A 27,844-nucleotide genomic window follows, 5' to 3' on the forward strand; every position below is an offset into this window, starting at 1 on the left:
AAGTTATTTTTACTTATCAGTTAATGCCTGTACCTTAAGTTAGTCAATATCATTCATCCCTTAGGCACTCAAGGGTGATCATAGCCAGAAGAGAAAAGATAATAGCATAATGTCTACCTTTTCCTTTTGTTTAGCTGTGGCCTAAGAATCTATTGCAAATATTTATGTAAATTTAAAAAGCAACCTGTGCTCTTACATAATTTGGAATGACTTTTCTTTATTGTAGCCTAACTGCTTTACCTATCTATAATTTTGTTGTGAAAAAGAGTTTCACTAGTTACATAGCAAATGATTATTATTTTTATAAATAGGAGTAAGATATCAAAGCATTAATATGTCTAACTTTGAAAATAGATAAGTTTGAGTATAAAGGGTTAAATTAGCAATCAAAAGTATGTAAAATCAGAATGAAATCAGAATGTGAATTCTGAAATGTAAAATCAGAAAATGAAAATTTCCAGGGAATTACAATTGAAATATTTATCAGGTTGGTACTGTGGATCTGAAATATGGCATTTACTTAGAAATAAAAAACAAAATCATCTGTTTAAAATTTCTTTCCTTCTTTTTTTAAAGAATACCATTACGTTGTGGTGAATATTAAAACATTATTTCAGGAATAGATGTTTTTCATCTCAAAGATTTTGTTTTTCAAAATCAATTAAATGCATTACCATAAGCAAAAGTAGTACTATAGTAAAATTGGTTAACTATAGTTGCAGTTCCTCTACAGTTAAGAATTAAGGGTACAGATGATCACTACACAGTGTTTTAGATCCAAGAATCTACTTCTTCTATTCTTAAAAATCATATTAAATTGAATATTACAAATGTGCATAAGGACATATGAACTGAAGGAAGACCTGAAATCAAAGAAATGGACTACTTTCTACAACTGTATTTCATGTCAAGTGAGTTCATATAGTCTTTCTCTTTAAGAAACACGTTAAGATCATACTGAAAAGATAACTTACATTTCATGTAAAAGAGATTAAAATCCAAGATAAAAATCATGCTAAGTGTATTAGAATAATATTCTTAAATAATTTGAAACAAAATTTTAGTATTTCAAATTCAAACTAAATTTAATATTTAAAAAATCTTTTATTTGTGAGACGTTTGTAAATAACTGCTCACAAATACTGTATTTTATTTCGAGATTAAAAATATTCAGTTGAATTCATCTAATAAAGATTGAGTATCTTAAAAACCTAAAACAAATTTCTCAGAAAATAAAAATAATTTCAAATTCTAACTTTTAGTCTCAGAGGTTTATCAAAATTCCTTAAGAAAGACTAAGGACTTAAACAGATACATTTGAATAATAATAAAGCCAACACGCCCTGGGTGTGATTTACAGATACAAGTGTACAACCTCACAACAAAACAAGTCTGTATCTTTCTTTAAAACCAGGTGAAGATTAATTTTTTTCCTTAGCTTTACAAGAAAAATGCCACTAACTTGAAAATTAGCAGTTTGGCTGAAATAAAAATGTTTAAAAATTAAGAACAGTAAAGAGAATTATCTAAATAGATACACTTTTGTACGTTTTAAATGGTTTTAATTTATATAGGTTTGCCCTTAGGGAGAGCTTCTGATATTTAGATTTGTCTGTGGCTTTTTTTTTTTTTTTTTTGCAGCTCCCAGTTTAACTATGTTAGCAACGAAACATAGCAACTAACAGTTACATACATTTTATGAAGATGTTTCAACAGGTTGAAGTTTCATAAGGCAAAATTTTAATTTATTAATTTGTCATACTTTTGTTACAAATACTAAAAGTTATTTTCTCCATTATAATTGACATATTCAACCTTGTTTTTTAAAGATGTTTTATCTACAATTTTAATAACACATAAAAGCAAGTTTCCATGAAAAATTTGTTGCTAGGATGGGACTATAAGCAATTAGTGATCATGACAAAGACAGTGTAAACCGGATGTCTGTTTCTCAAACGCTGCATCGAGTCTATTATAAATATGCTAGAACTAAATAGAAATATTCTATTTCCTATTCTTTTGGAATTGCACTCATTTAAGCGAGACAGTAGCAGCCTTACCTTTGATATCTATCAGGACGATGAAATGAAGTAGTAGGAACATCGCAGTCAGTCTGAGGCTGAAGAGATGTTTAATACCAGAAAAATAACAATAGGTTTACAGCAACTGAAGTATTAGATGTATCCTCCTTATACCTCAGAAGGAGTTCTGATATAGTAACTTCGGTGCCTCCCATGTGTCTGAGCATGCTCACAGCTAGAACCTTCCTGGCATGAGGGGAGACCGTCTTGTCACTAGCAGCCTATCTTTCTTGCTCTTTCTTTTCTGTTTCATTTTATTTTAAACCTACAGTTGTATTCTTGGTCGTTATTTCATTATAGGATGGACAGAGAGAGACATAAAGAAGACTTCGGTATTATTAGATAGGAAACATTTTTTTTTTAAATCACGTAAGAGTTGTTTCCCCTCAAAGCATATAGTGCAATTTGCTCTTACTTAAAATCCAAACATATACGGTTCTTGCATATGAAGGGATATAGATTTACATTGAATAGGTGATGAAACTCTTTATAAGCATGTTTTTTAATGCGAGGAGTAAGTGACAAAAAGCTACTTATTGACAAATACACAGAGAACACCTATTCACGTGCACTTAAATGTTTTCAAATAATATACAGAAAGATAGTAATAATGAAAATATATGGCCTTGGGTTTAACAGTCACTGTAAAACAGTTGCACAGTATTTTAAACGTTTACTTCCTCTATAACCATATTCCTTTTTTGAAGTGGATCATTTTCTTCTTGCTTTCAATTCTTGTTGCACGCCTATTAGAAAACATTAATTACAGCTTAATTCTTACTTCCTGAAAGCGGCTTCTAACACAGCAGAGTCAGTGCAAGTTCAATTATAGGGACTTTTGGTTGATCCTAACGTAATCAGAAAGATTTCTACGGAAGTTCATTGTAGAATTTTGTTGTCAGAGTATATGTTTTACTAACTGGGAAATGCCTATGTAGACATACAAAATAGTTTGTAGTCTTGATTTGGACGGAGGATTTTGTAAGTGAATGATAACGGATTTTCTTGCATGTTATTATTAATCGTGTCGTTAACAATACTGTTTGAAAAACTATCCCTTGATGACTGGCTATTGCTGTCACAAATCATTAAGAGATGGGTTTTCATCGTTCTTTCTTTCATTGCAGCCTTTGATAGAATAAGGATTCAAAAGGAATTTGAAAGAGAAACTATTTTATTGATCACATAATGTGCTAGTTCTTTCTCTTTTAAGAAGTGAGCTAAATTCTCCAGATACATTTAGATGTGTTCTCTCATTTTTCAAACCAAGAAAGCAACAAAGAGAATCAAGTATAAGATGAGAAGAAAATATTCAAAATCTTTTCTTACATTTCAGGCACCTCTTTTCTTCACTAGCTTCAGAGCCTTTTCAAATAAAAATTGCCATACTTCGCTTACAAAAAATCAGGGTGATCAGTTTTTCTTATATTTTGTGTTCTGCTGTCAAGAGGATGGATGCTGTTTTCTGGTATTGAAATATTGAGCATGAATTTTTAAGTGCAAGTAAATGCCACGAATTGCCCATCACAAATCTAATTGAAGTTTAAATATATAGTCCATGAAAATACAATTTTTAGAGAAAGAAGAAATGTCAAGATTTCAAAGAACTTACTAGACTTCTTCATGAATACTAAGCCTTGGAAATAGATTTAAATTGCTAAAAAGTTGAACCACCATCCCTTTGTTTTAGGCTTTTCAAAGCTAATCTTTGAAATATTAGCACACACAAAATTCAGAACTCAGTAATTACAAATAATAGTTAAGAACAACTTTGGGTCATTATTGGTTTCTAAAGGCAGAAAAGGGCACGTATTGAAACATGTTTCAATTAATATGTTTTAACTTTGATTTATCTAGCGTGAATATCCAGCCTTTTGAACTGAAACCGAAATGGTTAAAATGTGCACAGGGGATAATATATGTGTTTAAATAAGGGTAAATGAATTTACTCTTTCCTTGGAGACACTGCTGGGGAGGAAGTTCCAGATAGTGCTTCACGCAGAGCTGAGAAGAGACTTGCAAACCGCTTCAACCCTGGATATTAACTTCAGATTTGCACAAGTGTGCTTTATTAATCCTTGCCTGAATCAACTCATTCCTTCATTCCGGTCCCTGATGAGTAGCACCCATGTTTTCAGCGATAATAGTAAAAGCTCATGTAAAAATAGTATTTACTATATAGCACAATTCAACATCATTCTGGATAGTTGGAGGGAGTTTATTTACTGAAAGTACTGATTACCTAGTTCTGTTGGGGGTGGAGGTGGGTTGGGGCATTTTCCTAGTTTCCATTGTAACTGTTATTTGTGTTTTAGACACCATTGTTACACATAAAGCTCTGAGCTCCAGAACATAATTTATTTAAATATTGTCAGAAAACCCTGATTTTGACACATTCTTAGAATTATGTGATCATTTTTCATATAAGCTATAATTCATTATCTTGCCAAACTAATGTTTTCACCAAGATGCTTCCTGAACATTCACTGTGCTTAATGCCAGTATGGCCTTGTAAACACCCGTCGCTTCTACAAATTATCTTGTTTTTTATTCATAAAACCTGATCCATTCGCTATTTACTATAATTTTGGGGTTTGGGGGAAAAGGATAGAGTGATATTCAATGAATGAGCTATATTAATAGATAAGATTTGTTCTCAAAAAAATTTTGAAATAATAAATATCAGAATTCCAAGCTTATGATAGCAGGTCAAACAATGGCCATGTTCACTTGAGTAGTCTCTCTACCATAAATAAAGTTATAGTAAAGCTTAATAATTCAGCCATATTAGCTAAGTATTTGTGATGATTATTGTTAGCCTTTCTTCATGAGATTATGTCACTAATTTATCATTCAGTAAGTGATATTTTGAGTAAACTTTTCAGCAGGGTAATAGATCTATAAGCACACTGTTGGCAGAGCAAACCAGACTGAATCCTATGATCTCATTAGCATAAGCTGTCAGTCAGTTAAACAAACCAGTCCTGATATAGGGCCCATTTTGAACAAGAGAGTCTAAGTTAAGCCTTCTAACTCTGATTTTCTACGTTTAAAATAATTTAAGCCATGCTCCATTTATCTGGGACTCTCAACTCTTGGCAAGTGCAGCTTTTAGGAGCATAGCTATAAAACCAGAGTAAAAAATATCACCAAGACATCCACTACTAGCAGTGTGGTAGATTAGATACTCTGAAAGGTCTTCTTGCTGGAAAATAATAACTCCTGCATAAAACAATTTTTACTGTATTTCTGAAGTCTTTGAAATGAGGGGAATTAAGTATAAGAGGAGAACAAAGACAAAACAAAACCAAAATGCTGAGATGGCAATGAAGAACAGTAAACAAAAGTAAAGGGCAAGATGCCCCTACAAATGAATGTGGATATCAGCACTGCAACTTTTAGACCAAGCCCTGCGTCAGTGGCAAGTTCTGAGGCTCCATGTCCGCCTCCTAAGAGGATACAGCTGAGCACTGTTAACACCATTTAAAACAAACGCGAACCCTGTAGGAAATCTCCTCAATTTAGATTTTTAGGATTTACCCAGACCACCATCAACCAAACATTAGCTCATTATCAAAGATCAACTGAGCGCACTTGGGTGAGAGTCAGCAGAAATAAAAGCAATAAATTTAAAACCCCAGCAGTTTCAAATATTGAAATGATCAGTTATAGAATATAAAATGTTTAAAGAAAGAGACATATGGAATCACAAACATGAGTAAGAAATAAGAAACCATTCAAAAGAAACAAAAGAGAATTTTTAGAAATGACCAATGTATTGTGGAACTTAAGAACTCAATAGATGGGTAAAATAGTTAAGACATAGTTGAAAAAAAAAAGTTGTACATTGGAAAAAGGAGGTGAAGAAACTATCCAGAAGGTAGTATAGGAATGAAAAAAGTTAAGGAAGTTAAAGAGATTTGAAGGAAAGCAAGAAAATTTTTAACATACAGGTATTTAGAGTTCCAGAAGATAGTGAGAATGAAGAAGAGACAATATCTGAGGAGATAATGACTGAGAATTTTCCAGAAATGATAAAATATAAAATTTACAAATATAGGAAGAAGAATTTCTAGTGGGCAGTACAAATAACAATAAATCCACTTCTAGACTTTTGGCATTGAAATGGTATAATATCCAATATACAGAGAAGGTTTTAAAAGAAACCAGAGGGGAAAGAGATCACTGACAAAGAGAGTACTTGAATGCTAGGCTTCTCAACAACAATAATGGAAGTCAGAATAAATAACATAGCACTCAAAGTTCTGAGAAAAAATAGTTGGCAATTAAAACTTGTGTATCCAGGAAAACTATCTTTTAAAGGGAATATAAAGTAAAGGCAAGCACAAGATATATTAGAAAGTTAAGTAAGTACCAAAATGAAAGATGCAGATAAGAAGTTCAACGGCATTTCAGGGAAGGGAATAATCCGTTTGAGTTGCAGAGATTATTAGGTAAAGCTTGAGCTCTGCCCATCTTGAATAATGGATTGAGAGATTAGGAAGTAACATCAACTATTCTCACAGTGATATTAAGACACAGTCAAGGGCGCCTGGGTGGCTCAGTTGGTTAAGCGACTGCCTTCGGCTCAGGTCATGATCCTGGAGTCCCTGGATCGAGTCCCGCATCGGGCTCCCTGCTCGGCAGGGAGTCTGCTTCTCCCTCTGACCCTCCCCCCTCTCATGTGCTTGCTCTCTCTCATTCTCTCTCTCTCAAAAAAAAAAAAAAAAAAAAAGACACAGTCAAGTAAGGCTGAAGGGAGAAGGAAGTAAAGCAGATTCTTGTGTTTGTGTAAAACTGAGAGAACAATAGGATGGATATTCAAAGAGTGTATCAGAGGAATTATGTTACATTATTGCTCCTAATTCTTCCACTCCCTATGAAAGGATTATACACACCCACGTTTTGCCATGTGACTTGGCAGTATCTCTTATAGGTAGTGTGTATTTCTCTGATCCATTGATTTTTTTCCCTTGGCCATGAGACTGGTTTTGACCAATTCGATGTGACCAGATGTAGCATGTGCCACATTCCAGCAGAAGCTTTAAATGTCTTCATGTTGTGTGGCTTGACCTTTTGTGTTCCCCTACTCCTTAGCCAGAATGAGAGTGACATGCAGCATGCTTGAACCTGAGTTGAGCTAAGCCCAGAAGAGTGACAGATGATCCACAGACCTGTGAGCAAGGCAGACATGTTTATTGTGGAAAGCCACAATATTTTTTGACTTTATTGCTGCTGTTTTGATTGCCACAGCAAAACTTGACTCAAACAGATAGATAGATAGAAGTCATCAGTCCCGTTGTTTATTTTCCAGGACAAAAGCTGAAGACATTGACCTAGAGGCATGCTCCATGTATATTGAATAAGTTAATACACAAATCCCAAATTTTCTTTTGGAATACCCTCTTCATGATATAGTATTCCTATATTTCTTAGAGTCAGTTATGTAAGGACTACTTCCAGAGATGGCATTCCTGTCACTGTTCACAAAATGATTCCTAAACATTAACTACGTTCTTTGATTTTTCTGAAATTCTGCGTAATATGACTGAACTTCAGTATGCACTTAGTAAATATGTGCTATTTTCTAGTGCATACGTATCATGGTCTCTAAGTGCATACCTTTTAAAGCTTCAGGTAACATAAAATAAATTAGAACACTATTTGATGACTGCTTTAATTTTCAAGTCTGTGTGTTGAGTCTACCCTGAATGAATGTACTTTTATTTATAAAGTACGATCATGTATATTGTTGGGTAATGATCTTTGATTTAAGGTGAAAAGCCACAAATCATTTTTATCTGGATTCTTTTTGAATTCATTAAGCCAGCTCTTTGTTTTATAGGATCATAAAACCAGAAACCTGGCAAAGCCCAATGAAGCCCTCAAACCGGCCAGAATGCTCATAATGGCCATTACTCTCATCCTCTTCTCTTACTTTACCTCTCGCTTGAGGAAGAGCACTGATCCGTGCACTGTTTCCTCATAGTGTTACTTCACCTTTTGACAGCTGGATGAAATATCCAGAAAAGCACTCAAAATGTTAGTTTCAGATGGGAGAATGAGCAAAAAGCAAGGCCCCAAGCAATCAATAAATTGGATCATCTTGGATGGCAGAGTTAACTGCTCATTGTTTGGCAACTTGTGACAACTCATGATGGGTATTTTTATTTCATTTGTTGACATAGGCATTTGACAAACACTTATTGAGTTTAACTGTGGTTTAAGCTGAAGTATGAGGGAGTGTGGCTTGTAAGGAGGCCTGGACCTAAGGGGACTGTGGGGGAAGCCAAGAGCTTGTGTGGAATTAGAATGAGCATGTGAAGTTCTTTTTAAACCATGGAAAGAAAGGTAGACTTTTAGTGGCTGGAAAGGGAGAGCTGTTGAGAAGCTTTAACCAAATAGAAAGGGAGAAAAGTTGGCATGGCCACTGCGGAAGGTGAACTGAGGAAGACAGATCCCGAAGGCAGGAGGACCCATCAACTCTACTGCAGTGGTCCACAGGGAGGCATGAGCCAAGGCTGTGGTGGCGAAAATGGCGAAAAGGGAACAAATGCAAGATACATTTAGGAGGGAGAATTGAAGGGATAAGATGAGCAATGACAGGAAAGGGGAGAGGGAAGCCTCAGGTGACTCTCAGATCTTCAGACTGAGCCATTTGGTATGAGAACTAGAAGTTTCTTATCAGACACAGCATTGAGTGAATATTTCCATGTGCTGAATTTGAGGGGACTGAAGGACATCTCGATAGCAATGCCCAGCCAGCAGGTGGAAATAGAAGTTAGAATTCAGGAGTGAGATATAGTGTGGGAAATAAGGAGTCTCATTTGTGAAAATAATTACCGAAAATACTTTACAATAAAGGGATTAAAATGCTTCAATCAAAAATTTTAAACCATCCAGTTGCTATATATCAGAAGATAGTCATTAGAAGCTTTGTTTAAAAGTCATTAGAATTCCAAGGCGCTCAAGGTACCAGGGTTACATGTAGCTAATTTCAGATTACTATCTCATGAGCATTCATTCTATGAGTAGCCTACATGAGCTCCGTTTGGCTATACCAAAGGAAAAGAGCTAGGAAAAGAAAAATTATAACACCACACAGGTAGTAGATGAGATTAGGTAAGTGATTATATGCACATGTGCATATTCAAGCACATATGCAGAAAATTAGGTAGATCCTGTCAATACAATGCTATTGGTTTTCAGAATGAATAGTTAAGGCACACAAAGCTAACAAATGAGTGGGAGTAACCCCTAAACTTTGTGAAAGTGTTACGGAGTTTTATTTTCACAAGTTTTGAGTTAGCAGCTAACATTATGATCAAGCCGATGAGCCCAAAGAGCTGAGGCCAAACGCAGTGACTCGTATGTCGTTAGCTGGCATATGTTGAACTAGTTTTGCAGTTTAAAAACTGTTTTAATTACTAATTTTAGTAAATTGAGTCTGTTGAAATTTATAACAGATACCAATGACATACTTTATCTATACTTGAATGCTTCTTGTTTAATGTATCTTTCAGGAATATGAACAGATTATCATTCAATTAAAAAGTAACCCTTGACTATGATCAATTTTTCACTACATGAAACTCTGAACTCAGGACATACTGCAGAATAGTTGTTGTAAAAACATATTGGATTGCTTTGGATTTGGCGAACCTCCCGCCCATGGGCCAAATTTGGCCCCTCACTCTAGTTCATCTGCATCTTGGCAAATATTCCTTATGTGAGTTTGGGCCTGCCAAGAGCTTCTGCAGCCCCCAGTGTGATTTTATTGCTGGGATTATTCCATTTGGGGAAGAGTCTATGAAGGTTTAGTGATGAGCTATGGAGAACTGTGCAGTGCAGTTCAAAATGTCAAAGAGCAGCAGGGCCGGCTTCAGGTGACTGCCCCTTGGATAGCAGAGTGTTGGAGAACAGCAGTTAACCCTGGACTACCTCTTGTATGGAAACCACAGGGCTTCTCCCTTCCTTTCACTCCTCCCTTCTTCCTCCCCTTCCACCTTCTTAGCACTGCTCTAGGCACATCAGGAAGTACTGCTGATGGAGTAGAGGGGTGATGTTTCCTTCATCAATCTTCCTCTTTATTCTGTGTATTTCTTTCCATTTCCCGTTACCTTTCCCATCTGTTTTCTTTCTCCCTCCATGTCTCCCTCATTTTAATTAATACAATATGGAGCTCAAATAGATTTTGATTAAAATGATTTTAATTCAATAAAAGAATGAAAATTTCTTTACTGAAAAGACTGTTAGGATTCATGTAATCCATGGGTGAGTTGGTAAATTGCCTGTGTTATAGTTCATGGAAAAGGAAAAGAGAAAATTGTTTTTAAACCTTGATTGACTTCTCTGTTTAATATTATAAGTTCCTGATAGAAAAATTTTTGTTTTATTCCTTATCATTACTTGATGAACTAAATATCATTATTATAAAAATACTAAAACGATTTTTAAGGTACCAGTACTGAAGTAAGCAAAACACTTGCTTTACTTCTTTCCCCAATATTACTTGGCTCTTAAAGGTTTTTTTTAAATACTCAGGGTAGTTAGTCATTTTTGTCTTTTAACTTTTGAAGAGAGAGACCCTTTAAGAAAAATAGCATCCTGACTCTAAGCATAACCATATTATATAAATCAAGAACAGATACGTCCTAAGCAAAGGATAATTAATTATGATTAGAAAAAGTGCTCTGATGAAAGTATTCTTTCAGAATATTCCTCCTTTGAGATGCCTTCCCTAGAGGTTCTTTCCTAACTTGAGGTGGTACATGTGTGTTGCACGTGCTTTGGGACTCCCTTGGGGTCTCATTGCAAATGAGGTAAGAGGGGTGACTCAGCCAGGGTTGAAGTAGGGGATGGAGGGATCCCTGAAGCTAATTACTGATGGAGAAAAAGCAGAGCTGGGAAGGTCTGGAGAGTCTGTTTTTGAGTTATCAAATCCCGGTGTAGCCCACAAAGAAGTGAGCATAAAATAGTTCAACATCAAAATCCGGGAGCAAAACATCGAGAACTTGTATGGGCGAGGTCTGCATCAGATCACACAAGGAATCCAAGAACGCAGGACTTCTGAGGAGCTGGGAAGAACGTTTCAGGCCCTTGGAAGCTATTCTCTTACCAAATGCCAGAGTAGCTGCAACAGTACTGAACTCCACTACCTCTTGGAGAAATTGGCTATAAGCACAGAAAAGATGTTTCTGAAGAAATGGGAGCCTGCATTGGGCAGAACATGCATTGAAGAATGTTGCTTTTCAAAATTCATGTGGGGATGTGCAGGAGCAAATCAGGAATAAAAATAACTCGAGTAGGAGAAATACAAAGACAATAAGACAATACAAAGACAAATAAGGTAGATATGATTAAAATCAGATCATTGATTCTTTGCAGACATGGAAAGGGAGAAATAGTCATTCTAGCACACTTTTAATGGAATACAGAGTAATGCTGTGAAAGCCAGCATTTCCGGAGTGGCTGCACCAGCTTGCATTCCCACCAACAGTGTAGGAGGGTTCCCCTTTCTCCACATCCCCGCCAACATCTGTCATTTCCTGACTTGTTAATTTTAGCCATTCTGACTGGTGTGAGGTGATATCTCATTGAGGTTTTGATTTGGATTTCCCTGATGCCAAGTGATGTTGAGCACTTTTTCATGTGTCTTTTGGCCATTTGGATGTCTTCTTTGGAAAAATATCTGTTCATGTCTTCTGCCCATTTCTTGATTGGATCATTGGTTCTTTGGGTGTTGAGTTTAAGAAGTTCTTTATAGATTTTGGATACTAGCCCTTTATCTGATATGTCATTTGCAAGTATCTTCTCCCATTCTGTCGGTTGTCTTTTGGTTTTGTTGACTGTTTCCTTTGCTGTGCAAAAGCTTTTTATCTTGATGAAGTCCCAATAGTTCATTTTTGCCTTTGCTTCCCTTGCCTTTGGCGATGTTTCTAGGAAGAAGTTGTTGCGGCTGAGGTCGAAGAGGTTGCTGCCTGTGTTCTCCTTTAGGATTTTGATGGACTCCTGTTCTCACATTTAGGTCTTTCAACCATTTTGAGTCTATTTTTGTGTGTGGTGTAGGGAAATGGTCCAGTTTCATTCTTCTGCATGTGGCTGTCCAATTTTCTCAACACCCTTTGTTGAAGAGACTGTCTCTTTTCCATTGGACATTCTTACCTGCTTTGCTGAAGATTAGTTGACCATAGAGTTGAGGGTCCATTTCTGGGCTCTCTATTCTGTTCCATTGATCTATGTGTCTGTTTTTGTGCCAGTACCATACTGTCTTGATGATGACAGCTTTGTAATAGAGCTTGAAGTCTGGAATTGTGATGCCACCAGCTTTGCTTTTCTTTTTCAACATTCCTCTGGCTATTTGGGGTCTTTTCTGGTTCCATACAAATTTTAGGATTATTTGTTCCATTTCTGTGAAAAAAGTGGATGGTATTTTGATAGGGATTGCATTAAATGTGTAGATTGCTCTAGGTAGCTTTGACCTCTTCACAATATTTGTTCTTCCAATCCATGAGCATGGAATGTTTTTCCATTTCTTTGTGTCTTCCTCAATTTCTTTCATGAGTATTCTATAGTTTTCTGAGTACAGATCCTTTGCCTCTTTGGTTAGATTTATTCCTAGGTATCTTATGGTTTTGGGTGCAATTGTAAATGGGATCGACTCCTTAATTTCTCTTTCTTCTGTCTTGTTGTTGGTGTATAGGAATGCCACTGATTTCTGTGCATTGATTTTATATCCTGCCACTTTACTGAATTCCTGTATGAGTTCTAGCAGTTTTGGGGTGGAGCCTTTTGGGTTTTCCCCATAAAGTATCATATCATCTGCAAAGAATGAGAGTTTGACTTCTTTGCCAATTCAGATGCCTTTTATTTCTTTTTGTTGTCTGATTGCTGTGGCTAGGACTTCTAGTACTATGTTGAATAGCAGTGGTGATTGTGGACATCCCTGCCGCGTTCCTGACCTTAGGGGGAAAGCTCTCAGTTTTTCCCCATTGAGAATGATATTCGCTGTGGGTTTTTCATAGATGGCTTTTATGATAATGAGGTATGTACCCTCTATCCTTATACTCTGAAGAGTTTTGATCAAGAAAGGATGCTGTACTTTGTCAAATGCTTTTTCTGCATCTATTGAGAGGATCATATGATTCTTGTTCTTTTTTTCATTAATGTATTGTATCACATTGATTGATTTGCGGATGTTGAACCAACCTTGCAGCCCAGGGATAAATCCCACTTGGTCGTGGTGAATAATCCTTTTAATGTACTGTTGGATCTTATTGGCTAGTATTTTGGTGAGAATTTTTGCATCCATATTCATCAAGGATATTGGGCTGTACTTCTCCTTTTTGATGGGGTCTTTGTCTGGTTCGGAGATCAAGGTAATTGTGGCCTCATAAAACGAGTTTGGAAGTTTTCCTTCTGTTTTTATTTTTTGGAATAGTTTCAGAAGAATAGGTATTAATTCTTTAAATGTTTGGTAGAATTCCCCTGGGAAGCCATCTGGCCCTGGGCTTTTGTTTGTTGGGAGATTTTTGATTACTGCTTCAATTTCCTTAGTGGACTTCATAGTTTGCAAAGTGTTTTTACAGGCCTCCTTTAATCTTTATGACAACTCTGAAATAGGCAGGGTTGGTATGATTCACCGAGTTTTTTATGGGTGAGAAATTTGGGCTGACGGAGTTCAGATGGCTTGCTCAAGGTCATTTCACCACTGACCATGTATCTTTCAGCTCCTTGTCCAATGCACTTGTCCTATTCTAAAGATACACATTTTATAATTATTTCCCAGTTGTGTGTGATGACATCTGTTTGGTCTGTCAGCTCGAAAGGAAACCCAAAACTTGTGTGGCTAAAACAATCTAGACCAAACATGCCCTGGGAAATGGAACAACACTGTCCAAACCCATTGCAATTCAAGTTGAAGCAGAAAGCCAACTTTATCATTTTTAATGAGGAAAATGACTGCCAGAATCATGTGGACAAGGAATGTCAACACATTTTCCTCCCAGTAGTTAATCCTGTTTTGGAAACCAAATACCAGTTCATTATATTTGAATAGAGGTTTTTATGGTTATAGTTTACAAATCACTCTCAAATACATATTCTCTTTTGATCCACCCATCATCCCTCAATGTCAAGCATAACAGATATGATTACCTCCATCTTCATTCTACAGCAGGAAGGGAGGTTGCTGGTAGGCTCCCTGGGGCAGAGGTCATATGGATCTTCCCTAATACCACCTGATGTGGGGTTCTGGGGGAGGGACATATAAGGGCAAGGAATCTTACATATATTATGGCATTTCTTATAATTAATTACTGTTCTTCCCCAAAGTCTTCACTTTCCTGTGTGATTAGTCGTGAAATAAATGTGAAACAAAAAGAAGTTCTTTGAAACGGAAGGGTGAACAGGAAAAGTATATAAAGGAACAACACGAGAAGGAGGAATTAAGACATCTGAATCCCACTTTACAGTTTGGTCCTGAGGAGGGATATAGAGGGAAAATCAGGGTATCTGGAAAGAGGGAAGCAATTGGAACAAATCCCTGGAGAATCTGATGAGGGAAAAATAGCCAGGAGACTAGTTCGGGAGACAGAGGGGTGTGGAGGTCCAGGAGACTTCCTGTTCTCAAACTTTGATGGGCAGTGAGACAGAAAACCACCTGCTCATGTACTCAGTGAACATGTGGAGATTGGCTGTGCCCAAATGAAGAACAGAGAAGCATTAGCAAGGTGGGGGTGCAAGTGGATCTCCAAGTAACTATAGAAGTGAAGCCAAGAGAGGGTTCCTTCCACCAGGTACCAGTGATTCCAATGAATGAGATTCACTGGTGGGGCACAGAGCAAAGGGCTTCTCAGGAAACTGCAGAAGCAGAATGCTCCAGCATGGGGAATAGAGGAAGTGCTATGGGACGCGGGCAGCATCCAGAGCCCAGGACCCAAGGAGCCAGGCCCAGAGCGGTGTGAGGACAGAGGGGAGTGTGCTGGTCCTGGGAGAAGGAGGAATGCGGCCCAGTCTTGCCCAGTGTGACATCTGAAGACAGGACACCAGGAGAGCAGCCAGGAGAAAACTCCTGGGAGTTTCCAGCCAGACAGGAGAAGCAGAGGTAGAGGATCCTTCTTAAAATCATAGCTCACCATAAAACAAAACAAAACAAGAAAATTAAAATACCAAGAAAACCAAGATCCACCCCACCCCCCCCCCACCCCAGGACAATTATGCCATGGAGCAAGAAAAATTAAAAGAGGTAACAATGAAGATCCTTCCAAGGGAAGTGTTACATGCTTGTGAGGAAAGAGAGAGGGCCTTTGGTTTCATCTACCAAGTAAAAAACAAGCTATACATAAACAACACCAACACCTGGGAGCTTGGTGCAATGTTCTTAGTAAGAATATCAACTCTTGAGAGCAATTGGCTGGTCTGGGTGTGAGCAGAAGGCAGACATCTCTTGTTAGAAAAAGGACACCATGTGTAGCTTTCCGGAAAGCTCTTTGTACCTGCTCAGCTTGGCCCAGAGCACAATAGAAGAAAACAGCTTACCAACCAATGCCTATAGAATCTCAGACTTTGGGTTTAAAGCCATTGGCTGGGAACAAAACTATTTGAGACACTATGGTAGTGTGTTAGCTTGCCACGGCTGCCATAACAAAATACCACAGACAGGGTGGCTTAAAAAACAGACATTTATTTTCTCACAGTTCTGGAGTTTAGAAATCTGAGATCAAGCTGTGGGCAGTGTTGGTTTCTTCTGAGGCTTCTCTCCTTAGCCTGTAGATGGCTGTCTTCTCCCTTTGTCTTCACGTGCTCTTCCCTCTGTGTGTGTGTGTGTGTCCTCATGTCCTCTCTTTAAGGACACCAATCATACTGGATTTGGGCCCACCAGAATGTCCTCATTTTAACTTAATTATGTCTTTCAAGACTCTATCTCCAAATATAATCATATCCTGAGGTACTGAGGGTTAGGGCTTTAGCATATGAATTTTGGAGGACACACTGCAGCCCATAACAGGCAGGCACTAGTGAAAATGAGATCAGGACAAACCGTTTGTGAAATAATAAGAAATAAATATATATTGGTCTCTGCCTCTGGTTCCTGATAATACTTGGTTTTTGACTCTGGTTCTTAGCATAGAGCTCCTCAAACACTTGTAATTTCCTGGATTGATAGGAGTGTCTTTTGTTCTAATAGAGTGACTTTCAGTGGGCTCCTGGATGGGGGCTGGTCACCAAAAAGACCAAGTTATGATTGGAAGCTTGGACTTTTTGGCCCCTCCTCTTGTTCTCAGGAGAAGGGAGAGGGGCTGGAAATTGAGTTAATAACTGATCATGCCTACATGATGAAAGCTTCATAAGAGTCCCTAAAGTGCAGGGTTCAGAGAGGCTTCCCTGTGGATGAACACATTCACAGGCTGGGAGGGTGGCACAATCCAACTGTACCAGAACAGAAGCCCCTGTGTTCGGGACTCTTCTAGACCTCACCCTATGTATCCCTTACATCTGGCTGTTCAATTGTATCTGTTCAAACATCCTTTGTAATAAGTTGGCAATAATAAGTGAACTATTTTCCTGAGTTCTGTGATTAGCTTTAGCAAATTACTGAACCTGAGGAGAGGGTTATGGGAAGCTCTGATCTGTAGTCAAGTTGGACAGAAATTGTGGGTAACCTGGGGACCTACTATTGGTGATTGGTATCTAAAATAGGGAGTAGTCATATGGGATTAAGCCCTTAACTTATGGGATCTGGGTTAACTCTGGTTAAAGTCAGAAATGAATTGAATTGTAGGCTACCCAGTTGGTATGAGAAACTTGGTGGTTGGTGTGTGGGGAACATACATCTGGTATAAGGAGTATTGTGAGTTTGAGAGAAGGAAAACACAGTGTGTTTTTCACAGATACCCTTGTACACCTTTCTGGGAAAGCAAACAGCTCATTTAGAAGCAGGATCCCAAACTTGGGACTTTAAAATTGGTGGATTTGTTTGTAAACATCTAAGGGTTAAATTGTAGGGTAAGGGAGGACCAAGGAAACATGCTAAGTGGCAAGCTCAGAGAAAATTTTGCCAGATGAAAGATATATTTGATTCAAACTTACTTTTAATATTGAAATGTATAGTTTAGCCCATATGTCCTCATAGGTATTATCTTTTGGTCTCCATTGAGGTATCTTTCTTTATCATAAATTTTAAAAGTCAAATCTCATTAAATAAGTTGCCTCTATAATTCTTATTGTTCTGCCAATTGTTTTTAGAGGCTGAAAAATTATAGGCCTCTTCAATTTCATTTAATCCTGATACAGTATATAAATGTTATCCAATTAAACATAAAGGAGCTCCATCAAAAGATTATCCCCACAAGTCAAGATGTTCCCAAACTGAGTTATAAACTTTCAAAATTAAATCTTGTGCATGATTGAGTCTCTTCTTTAATTTGTTTGTTTTTCCTTGTCTGTAATAGGGGAAAAGCCAGAAAATTTGTTTTCAATAAATGCAATTCACTAGAATCTTCAAAAGCTGGAATTTTTGGCACTTCATTTGTTTCACCCTTTGATTAAAGATTTTTCAATTGACTTTGGGGGAAAAATGCAGCCAACATTTAGAAGACTTATTTACAAATGAAGTTCCAGAACATTGTAGGATATTAAGATTGGCTTACAAAGCAGATCTTCAAAGACATAAACCATTTCCCCAAATCTAAATGATGATGGGCAGCTGAATTGGTTTGCTAGGGCTGCTAGCCACAGACTGGATGGCTTAAAAACTAGAAATTTATTTTCTCACAATTCTGGAGAGTAGAAGTCTGAGATCAAGGTGTCAACAGGGTTGGTTTCTTCTGAGGCTTCTTTCTTGGCTTGTAGATGGCCATCTTCTTCCTGTGTTCTCACATGGTCTTCCTTCTGTACATGTCTATGTCCTAATTTCCTCTTCTTATAAGAACACCAGGCATATTGTATTAGGGTCCATTCTAAGGATTTCATTTAATCTTAATTATCTCTTTAAAGACCCTATCTCCAAATACGGTCACATTCTGAGGCACTGGGGGGCTAGGACTTTAATATATGAATGATTTTGGAATGAGAGACACAATTCGGTTCATAACAGTTGCAAAGAGAGACAGCACACACTGTCATGCCACATTTTGTATTCAACATCAGGAGCATCACCAACCTCTTCTCTTTTCCATTATCTAGAGATTCTCTTTCTTTTTTTTTTTTTTTTTTAAGACTTTATTTATTTATTTGAGAGAGAGAGTGAGAGCACAAGAGGGGGGAGCGGGAGAGGGAGAAGCAGACTCCCTGCTGAGCAGGTAGCCGGATGCGGGACTCGATCCCAGGACTCCAGGATCATGACCTGAGCCGAAGGCAGTCGCTTAATTGACTGAGCCACCCAGGCGCCCGAGATTCTCTTTCTTTTTGCACAGGTGTCTGGCCCTTGGTGTTCTCTCTAGTCCCTCTGGGGCCTAAGTGGAGCCTGCGGAAAAAAGGTGAGAAGCAGGAAAGCTCTTACTTGATTTGTACTCATTTAATCAGGCTTTGGTTCTCTCTTTGGTGGATGTTTAAAGCTGATTATCTGGGTGTGGTGGTAAATGGGCAAAGGTGACTCTTTGGTGACCTTCAGAGGTTTGCATCAGCAACTCTTGGCCATAGTAGCGTGCAGTCTTCTCTGGCCACTTGGGGTTGCTCCACTGGCTGCTGAGAACTGGATGGCCCACTCCTCCTGGCTGTCCTCTTAGGCAATATTTAAAATGGCTTCCAATTGGCTTTCTCTTCTGAGTGGCCCACATTTGTTCCAGAAGAAATACATACTTGCTCTCTTTTCCTCTGGCTCCCATGGTTTTAACTTCAATTACCTGAGATGACATTTGGGATGCTCAGGGTAGCCACAGCTGGAGAAGCCATTGTGAGGACACCGATGGTTTGCTAGGGAGGCTAAGGCTCCAGATGTAGTAAACATCAGGGACTCTGAGCAGAGCTGGGTTGCACAGAGAGGCCAAGAGAAGAAAGCTCCCAGAACAATGTGCCACATGTGGACACCTGTTTTCAGAGTAACTGTATCTGTGCTCAGAGCCTCTTATGGTGGAAAACATGCAATCAGTTTGCAGCTTCACACCCCTAGGAACCTCATGCCATCTCTCATGGAAATGGTTCTACAATTACTTCTTTAAATTTCAGAGGCTCAAACTCAGCTCATGTGTAGCAACAGACACCTTGCCACCCTTCCTCCTCTTACCCCTCCCTTCCCTCAAGTCCCTACTCAAATTAACCTTCTCCCTGCTATCCATTCACACAACCAAAATCATGTGTACAAAAAAACAAAACAAAACAAAACACTGAGTGATGAGGGATGTTGTCTGTCCTGCTCAACCAGAAAATGTCTGGTTGTAACTGGAAATATGTTAAATTGCCCCAAATGTGGTTTCAGCATCATTACCATTATTATTTTTAGCTAATTTTTTTGGCTCTTTCTATATAAAAATGGTGCTGTTCTAACCACTTTTTACTACTACTTTTACCCTAACCCTAACCCCCACGAAGTAAATACTATTATAAATATGTAAGAAGGAATGTTACACAACTATTAAATATCATGTTAAAAAAAGAATAATTATGGATATGGAAAATACAGTGCATGTTAAGTGGAAAAAGAAAGGTAAATATGTTTAGATAGTATAACACCAATTTTTTTTTTTTATAAAGACCATGGATGTGCAAGGAAGGAAAACTGGAAAGAAAATAACTGAAATTATAATCCCAATGGGTAATGAAATTATCAACTATTTTAATTTTCTTCTATTAAATGTTTTTGAATTTTCCAATTTTTTTTTACAATGAGCTTGCAATACTTTGATAATCTTAAAACTGTTATTAAAAAAGATATATCTAGAAGCACTGTAGAAGATAGGATAGGGGAATGATAGTTATAAAAAAACTAACATTTGTGAAGCTCTTAGTGCCAGGTATAATTTTAAGCATTTATATTAATTAATCTCCACAACAACCATAGGAGGTAGTTACTATCACTATTACCTTTTGTTTTTGTTTTAATTTTTTATTTAAATTCAATTTAGTTAACATATGGTGCATTATTAGTTTCAGGAGTAGAATTTAGTGAGTCATCAGTTGCATATAACACCCAGTGCTCATTACATCAAGTGTCCTCCTTAATGCCCATCACTCAATTAGCCCATCCCCTAATCCACCTCCCCTCCAGCAACCCTTAGTTTATTTCCTGTAGTTACAAGTCTCTTATGGTTTGCCTCCCTCTGTTTTTTTCTTCTTATTTTATTTTTCCTTCCCTTCCCCATGTTCATCTGTTTTGTTTCTTAAATTCCACATATGAGTGAAATCATATGATGATTTTCTTTCTCTGATTGACTTATTTCGCTTAGCATAATACCCTCTAGTTCCACCCATGTCATTGCAAATGGTAGGATTTCATTCTTTTTGATGGTTGAGTAATATTCCATTATATATTTTATGTTATATATATATATATACCACTTCTTCTTTATTCATTCATCTGTTGATTGACATCTGGGCTCTTTCCGTAGTTTGGCTATTGTGGACATTGCTGCTATAAACATGGGGGTGCATGTGCCCCTTTGAATCTCTATTTTTGTATCCTTTGGGTAAATACCTAGTAGTGCAATTGCTGGGTCATAGGGTAGCTCTATTTTTAACTTTTTGAGGAAACTTCATACTGTTTTCCAGAGTGGCTGCACCCATTTGAATTCCCACCAACAGTGTAAGAAGGTTCCCCTTTCTCCATATCCTCCCCAACATCCGTTATTTCCTGAGTTGTTACTTTCAGCCATTCTGCCTGGTGTGAGGTGGTATCTCATCTTGGTTTTGATTTGTATTTCCCTGATGCCGAGTAATGTGGAGCATTTTTTCATGGTCTGTTATCCATTTGTATGTCTTCTCACTCTTACCTTTTTATAGATGAGGACACTGAGGCACACAGAGGTCAAGTTGCTTGAGGTAGGCAGACCAGCATCCAGTCTCAGACTGGGGTCTGTGTTTAACCCTTTTACAGGTTCCTGGTTCTCAAGGCATGACCATTAGGTACCTAAAGCTGCAATCCAGAAGAAGCTTGTTATTATTAGTGGCTCTTCAAAGGATAGATTTATATAGCTCCACCTGCTGAGTGTTAAAGCCCATCATCAAAGGAAAGATCAGCAGGCACTGATGAAGGGATCTTTGCTGGCGTTTCCAGCCGTACTTCTCAGATGACCTGGTTCTGGAAATGGTAACACCAGGTCAAAAGAAAAATCCACTTTGGGGAGCAAATTGCTGAGATGAGGATAAACGGCATGTGACTACCTGTTATTTCAGCGGGTAAAACTTGGAACCAGTTGAGGTGGGCTGGATATTGGGAGGCAAATCTGGGTATGTCAAACTTCTTCCTCCCTCAGACTTTCCACAGGTTCTTCCTCTACATGGAATGCTCTTCTCCCAGATATTGGTAGGGCTGAAGCTCACCTCACTCAGGTCCATGCTCAGAGAGGCCCTTCTGACTAGGTTGGCCAAAATATCAAACTCCACCCTGCTACCTCCACTCACTCTGCTTAACCTCTTCCTAGGCCTGCCTCCATCTGTAATCATATCATGTATTTATCTGTTTGTTGTCTATTTTCTCTCTCTAGAATGTAAGCTCCACAAGGCCAAGGCTGTGACTGTTTTTTTTTTTCTTTTCATTACCTGTCCCCAGGGCCTACTACGTGCTGGGCTACAGTAGACTCTCAATAAATTATTTGTGGAGGGACTGAGTGAGTGATTTCATGAGCAAATGAAGAAGTCTGTAGAATATTAAGAGAGAAAGTTGGCATGCTGGGAATAACTACTCTAGCTGGAGAGTTTGGGCACTTGCTTGTGGCTTGGGTGCCTAGTCCAGAGCAGCCAACACATTTAGTGATGACAGCAGGGAACACATGCTCTTAATAAACCATATGGCTTCTCCATGTTGAGAACTTAACTGGAAGGATGATCAGGATCTGCTAAGGTGATCATAGATATAGATTTGAAGAAAGAATTTTGGAAAGTAGAAGTCAGTCCAGAAAACAGAGCCAAGATGATTTTGTTGCCCCAGAGGGATTTTATGACTTTAAGGCATTAAGGCATTTTTCTTTCTGGGCAAGAAAAACTCCAACTACCTTGCAGGGGCTGGCCCATAATTTTTTTTTTGTCTGAAATGGAATCCATTATGATTATGTATATAGAAAATATTACAATTTTTAATCCAAAATACGGAAAAAAACATCTGGATTGCTTGGTAACATAGAAGTCCAGGCTAATGATGAAACGAAGGCACTGTAATTTGGATCACCTGAGGTGTATGATTGGCCACATTATCACTCCTTAGGGACAGAATTGAATCTGTTCACAAATGGGGGAGTCTAAAAACATAGAGGCAGTTGCAAATTCTCCTGAATTGAATCAGTCATTATCTCAGGTCTAACATACCATGTAGAGCTTTGGCTTCTCTTCTCATTAATTTATTGATTAAATAAAAGCCAGATACAATGATTTGAAGCCCTGAGTGCTTGGGGATCTTTGACTAATTGGAAGTTGGGAAGACAGAAGACAGCTGTTCAACTTCTCCAGACCTTTGTAGTCAGGGAGCAAGGGCTTGTCACTACGTATGTTGCAGTGGAAAAGAAAAGTTCTCCCAAAGTTGGTTTTATTTTATTTTATTTTTATAAACATTACTATTAAAGTATAACATGTAAAAAAGTATGAAAATCATAATTGCACAGCTGAATATATTTTTACATAGTGGATACACTCATGTGATCTGTGCACAGATTATGAAACAGAACACTGCACCAGAACCCTCCCTGTCCTCTGTCTTCCTCCTATCCCAGCTCACTGCTCTAGGGCAACCACCATTCTGACTTCTAAAACCATACATTAGTTTTGCCTGTTCTTTTACTCCATACACATGGAATCCTGCTCATATTCCCCTGGGAATAGCCTTCCTCACTCAACACTGCATCTGTAAAATTTATCCATGCTGAGGCCTGCAACTAAACTTTATTCATTCTTCATTGTTTTTTTACCGTAAGACACTATCAAGAGCCATCCATCACCCATTATAGATGAACATCTCTGTGGCCACTGCAAGTAGTGGTTCCATGAACACCAGCAAATGGGTCTTTTGGCAAGCATATATGTGCATTTAGTTGGGTATATATTAGGAAAGGAATTATAAGCCACAGGATATATGTGTGTCCCAATCCAGTAGATGCTGACAAAGGGTTTTCCATATTGACTGTTCCAATCCATTGACTATCCCAACAGCACCACTGCTGTAGCTGCTCTACATTCTTGCCAATACCTACTGTCATCTGTCTGTTTGATTTTAGTTATTCTGGTTGCTGGGCAGTCTTGCTGCCTGGTGACCTCTTCAATCTGCACCTCCTTGATAACTTCTTCACTTATTTATTAGCCATTTGGATATCCTATCCCACAACCACTCATCCAGCTCTCCTGATGGCCTCTCCTCCAGGTGTATATTCTCCTATGGTAAGCTGAATGATGGCTGCTAAAGATGTCCATGCCCCGATCCTCAGAAGCTGTGAGTATGCTACCTCACATGGGAAAAGAGACTTTGCAGATGGGAAAAGGTTCTTGAGATGGGAAATTTATCCTGGTTATCCAGTTGGGCCTAATGTAATCACATGGGTGCTGTAAGAGTGAGGCAGGAGGATCAAAGTTAGAACAAGAAGATACCACAATAGAAGCAGAGGTGAGAGAAGTAATCTGAGGTGCTACACTGCTGGCTTTTCAGATGGAGGAATATGCCCATGAACCAAGGAATGCAGGTAGCCTCTGGAAGCTGGAAAATACAAAAAAAATGGATTCTCCTCTAGATTCTCCAGAGGAACGCAGGAGAACACCTCGATATTAGCCCAGAGAAACTGACTTAGGACTTCTGACCTCCAGAACTATAACATAATATATACATTTATTTTAAGTCACTAAGTATGGCAACTTGTTACAGTGACAATAAGAAATTGATAGACTTCCTGCTATCTGCAGGAACTTTCAATATACTCAGAACTTAGTTTCCTTTCTACACTAAGCATTGTGGACATCCTCTATCAGTCTGTGGCCAAACCTCCCTGCTCCCACAATGATTTTCTTAGACAAATAGGAGTTCTTAACTTCAGTATAGTTTAATTTATTGTGTTTTATTCTTTTATGGTTAGCAATTTCTGCATACTATTTACAAAATCTATGCTTACTCCAAGGTCATGAAGACATACTTCTTTTACATTCTAATATTTAATCAACTTGGAATTGATTTTTGAGTGTGCTAGGAGGCAGAGGTTAAGATTCATTTATTTTCTCATGTAATGTTCATTTGACTTGGTGTCATTTCTTGAAACAGCCACCCTTCCCTGCTATGCCTTGTAGTGTCAACCTTTGTGGTATATGTGTGGGGCCTGGTTCAATGAGCACTTTGTCAGTGACTTCACTTTCACCAAGGGGAGCTCTGGTGTCTTGGGAAACACCAAAAAGGGGCTTCCCTTGGCTGGAATAGTGGTTAAGGGGAACAAGCCCCTCTGACATCCCCAGGACATCAAGCTAGCCTCTAGGGCTTTGGCCTTGCCAGCAGTCTCTGTCAGATCTTGTAGTTCACATTCCTTAAGAATTGTGGCAGGCCCTGCATTGACTACATTAATTATCAGCCTGATGGGCAAGGTAGCCACTCAGAACAGGCCCATAAGGCCAGCAGTAGTACCAGGAGGCCCTAAAGAATGTGGAAGAAGATCCTTTTCCCAGGTTCTGTATTAATGTGAATATTTGGTTTGGAAGGATATATTCATGTAGTCAGTTCATGAGTAAGAGAGCCCTAGAAATTGGCCTTCAGTTTGTTGGACAAGAGGGCTCCTTCTCCCTACCCCAGATTACATCTTCTGCTCTTTGGTGCTTGAGATTCCTTGATCCTTCTAAGATCAGCTACAGATCCTGAGTTTGGGCACAGGCCCGAGCTTGGGAGAATACAGAGGAAAGAACCAGCAGGTGTCAGATTGGGAATCCCCCTTGCTGAACTGTTGGATGGATGGTGGGGGACAGCACTTTGTAGCCTTGGTCACTGACCTTGCACCCACTGCAGAGAGTGAGCTATAGATTCTGCCCTTCAGCACAGTACTTGTTCATGAAGAGACACAATGATGGGAAGAGGTAAGTTGGGCTTGGGCAGGGAGCTGTCTGGACCCTGGTTGGGAGTTCTCTTTGCTGAGGCAGCAGTTCCCTCTGTGAGGGCAGGAGAGCAGAGCAATGAGTAGATGCATACAAACTTCACAGTGGGATGTGTGTGGCGATATTGCCAGGAGGAGAGCTGTTTACTCAAGTGTGTGAGCCACAACCTCCATTTGACCATAGGTTTGAGATGAGTGGGTGGTGTAGACCTGGCTTAGCCTTAGGAGTGTCTTCATGGGGCTTGTTGAGAATTGGATAAAATCTGAGACCTCCAGATCTCACAGGGTGTAGTCAGGAAGTCAGAGAAGGGGAAGAAGCTTCATGAACTTAAACATGTGGTCTTGGCCCGAGGGGAGGCCCCAGCTACACCAGCGTTCTTCTTATCTTGAAGCAGGCAGGAATCAGCTGTTTTTTACACCATGATGAGATTGTTTTGTCTTCATTTATCAGAAAGTTGACTGAGTGCCTACATTGGGGATCCTCATTTTTCTCTCCAGATAGCCTCTACAATACAGAATGGAAGCAGACTCTCTCTCTTTCCTCCTGCTCCTCTTTGAGCTCAGAACAAGCAAACAGCCAGTTCTCAATGTTTCTCTCTTGTGGGGTGCTACGCAACCCTTCACATCTCCAGAATGAAACCAGTGGGAGACCTTCCATGCTTCAGGTCATTCAGGAAGGGAAAGAAGCAAAGGGAAGGACAGAACACATGGACAAAAGTGTAATCTTTAACTTAAAATGTCTCTGGTGTCTGTTGTAGGTTTCTACTCCTGTCTTGTGATATCTGCAAATGAACTGAGAGGCAGAGTAGGAGGGAAAAGGTGTGTTTACATGTTTCCAGCAACCCATCCTGATAGGTACCCAATCATTGGCCTGTCTCTGGGCTTGCCCAGCCCTAGTCTTTTCACAGAGTCACTCCTACCCTCATTTGGAGGCTTCCCTAGGCTGGGCTGCACTGCTCTGCCCACACATGGGCTCAAGCACAATTGAGGGCCTAACTAACATCTGATGGGAATGCACTGAAGACTGGGAGAATAGAGCAACTTCAGATAGAAGCAAGATGAATGCCTTACCCTGCTTGGGCGGCTATAACAGAACACCACAGATGGGGTGGCTTAAACAACAGCATTTATTTCTCATGGTTCAGGAGGCTGGGAAGTCCAAGATCAAGGTGTCTGATGAGAGCCCACTACCTTGTTTGCTGATAGCTGTCTTCACCTTGTATCCTCACATGGCAGAGGCATACAAACATTTAGTCCATAGTTATGAATCTTTTCTCAGAGTCTGAATGCCCCAGACCCTCAAATTCATTCCTCATGGCTGCATCTTTCCTCTGACCCTAGTATGATGCTAAATCTTGCCCCTCACATGGACCAGAGGCATCTCCTTGACAAATGTCCCTCCTGCATAGAGTCTAGTCACCAATATGAAGAAAATGAAAACACTTTCCTGATAGATGGAAGAGTTGAATAAATGAAGGGCCCTATGACATCCTCCGGTAGAAATACTGAGGTTTTTAAGGATAATGATCCTATTATCTTAGAGGGTTTACATAATTAAAATAAAAAGTAAATTTTTAGAACTTTATAATGGATTGTGAATTATTAAAAAATAAATATGCAAAAGCTACTTGAAAGAGATGAATTATGAAGCGAACTACCCAGTTTCAAAATCCATTTTAAAGAAAGCTAATGATGGCGATGATCAAACATTTGTTGAGCACTCATAATGTGTTGGCATTATGTTAACCACCTTCCGCACATTATTTTACCTAATCTTTGCAGTAATGCTGTGAAATAGGCACTATTATTATCCATATTTTATAGGAGGAGTGACAGAATTCAAGTGGTTAAATACTAACTCATTGAAGACCAAACAGACAATCAGCTGTGAAGCCGGGATCGGCCTGATTCCTTGGGGCATCTCATCACTCCTCTACCGCAGGCATGAAACCCACATGCTGCTGCTGAAGGAAGACGCAGACTGCATAGTAGAACAGACTAGAAAGCCTAGAGTGATCTTCTTAGTTAAAAGTGATGACATAAAACACAAGGAAAACATCGATGAAAGTCATCCTTTAAAAATTGAAGTCGATGTTGTTACAAACACACATGCGTACACACTCAGTGCACATACAAATCAAGTCTCAGAAAAACCAAACTTGAAAAAAAATTGCAGCAAATATAACAGAGGTTGGATGGGGTTAATGTGAGAATTACAGACTGCTGCCAGAAAAGGAAAACAAGTGCAAACAGAACGGAGTAGAGGGGGAGAAAACGGCTAGAGACATTTGCAGTCAACTCCAGCTTGGAATCAGCCGCCGTCTTGCTTATTTTGGCTGAAAGGGGCAGGAGGTGGGGAGCCGGCAAGGGGCAACACCAAGTCCTAAGTCCTCAGCTCATGTTCCACTGTCCCCTTGGACTTCATTTGTAAAACACAAACTCAAAGATGAAATTGTTGAAAATGTTGAGACTGGGATCACAGAGCATTAGACCCCAAGCGTGGGGTCCTCCTGAGGAGGGGGCCCTGCATCAGCCTGCCCCAGTCACAGGCCTGGGAAGAGT

General features: G+C 38.9%; 2 protein-coding genes across 20 annotated transcripts in view; one reads left to right on the plus strand and one right to left on the minus strand.

The window, feature by feature from the left end:
- RXFP2 (relaxin family peptide receptor 2) overlaps window positions 1-2,192 on the minus strand; it is a 54,937-nt gene extending 52,745 nt beyond the window's left edge. Inside the window, exon 1 of the mRNA XM_078070503.1 lies at window positions 2,061-2,192. Coding sequence (XP_077926629.1) covers window positions 2,061-2,103 — 43 coding nt within the window. The 5' untranslated portion in view covers window positions 2,104-2,192. The remainder of the gene's footprint in view (window positions 1-2,060) is intronic.
- LOC118521761 (uncharacterized) overlaps window positions 1-27,844 on the plus strand; it is a 479,907-nt gene that overhangs the window by 93,025 nt on the left and 359,038 nt on the right. For 12 of the 19 annotated variants that reach the window (XR_013447020.1, XR_013447021.1, XR_013447023.1 and 9 more), the window contains exon 4: window positions 23,524-23,652. The exons of 3 other annotated variants lie outside the window; for them this stretch is intronic. Coding sequence is in view for 9 of the 16 variants with exons in the window: in XM_078070497.1 (XP_077926623.1) it covers window positions 23,524-23,623 (100 nt within the window). In the remaining 7 variants the exon portion in view is untranslated. Of the gene's footprint in view, window positions 1-18,496; window positions 18,560-23,523; window positions 23,653-27,844 lie in introns of all 19 variants that reach the window. 4 more of the 19 variants (XR_013447025.1, XR_013447026.1, XM_078070493.1 and 1 more) reach the window with 4 other exon arrangements.

The sequence above is a fragment of the Halichoerus grypus genome, chromosome 4 (genome assembly GCF_964656455.1).
Source record: "Halichoerus grypus chromosome 4, mHalGry1.hap1.1, whole genome shotgun sequence".
In the NCBI taxonomy this organism is placed as follows: Eukaryota; Metazoa; Chordata; class Mammalia; order Carnivora; family Phocidae; genus Halichoerus; species Halichoerus grypus.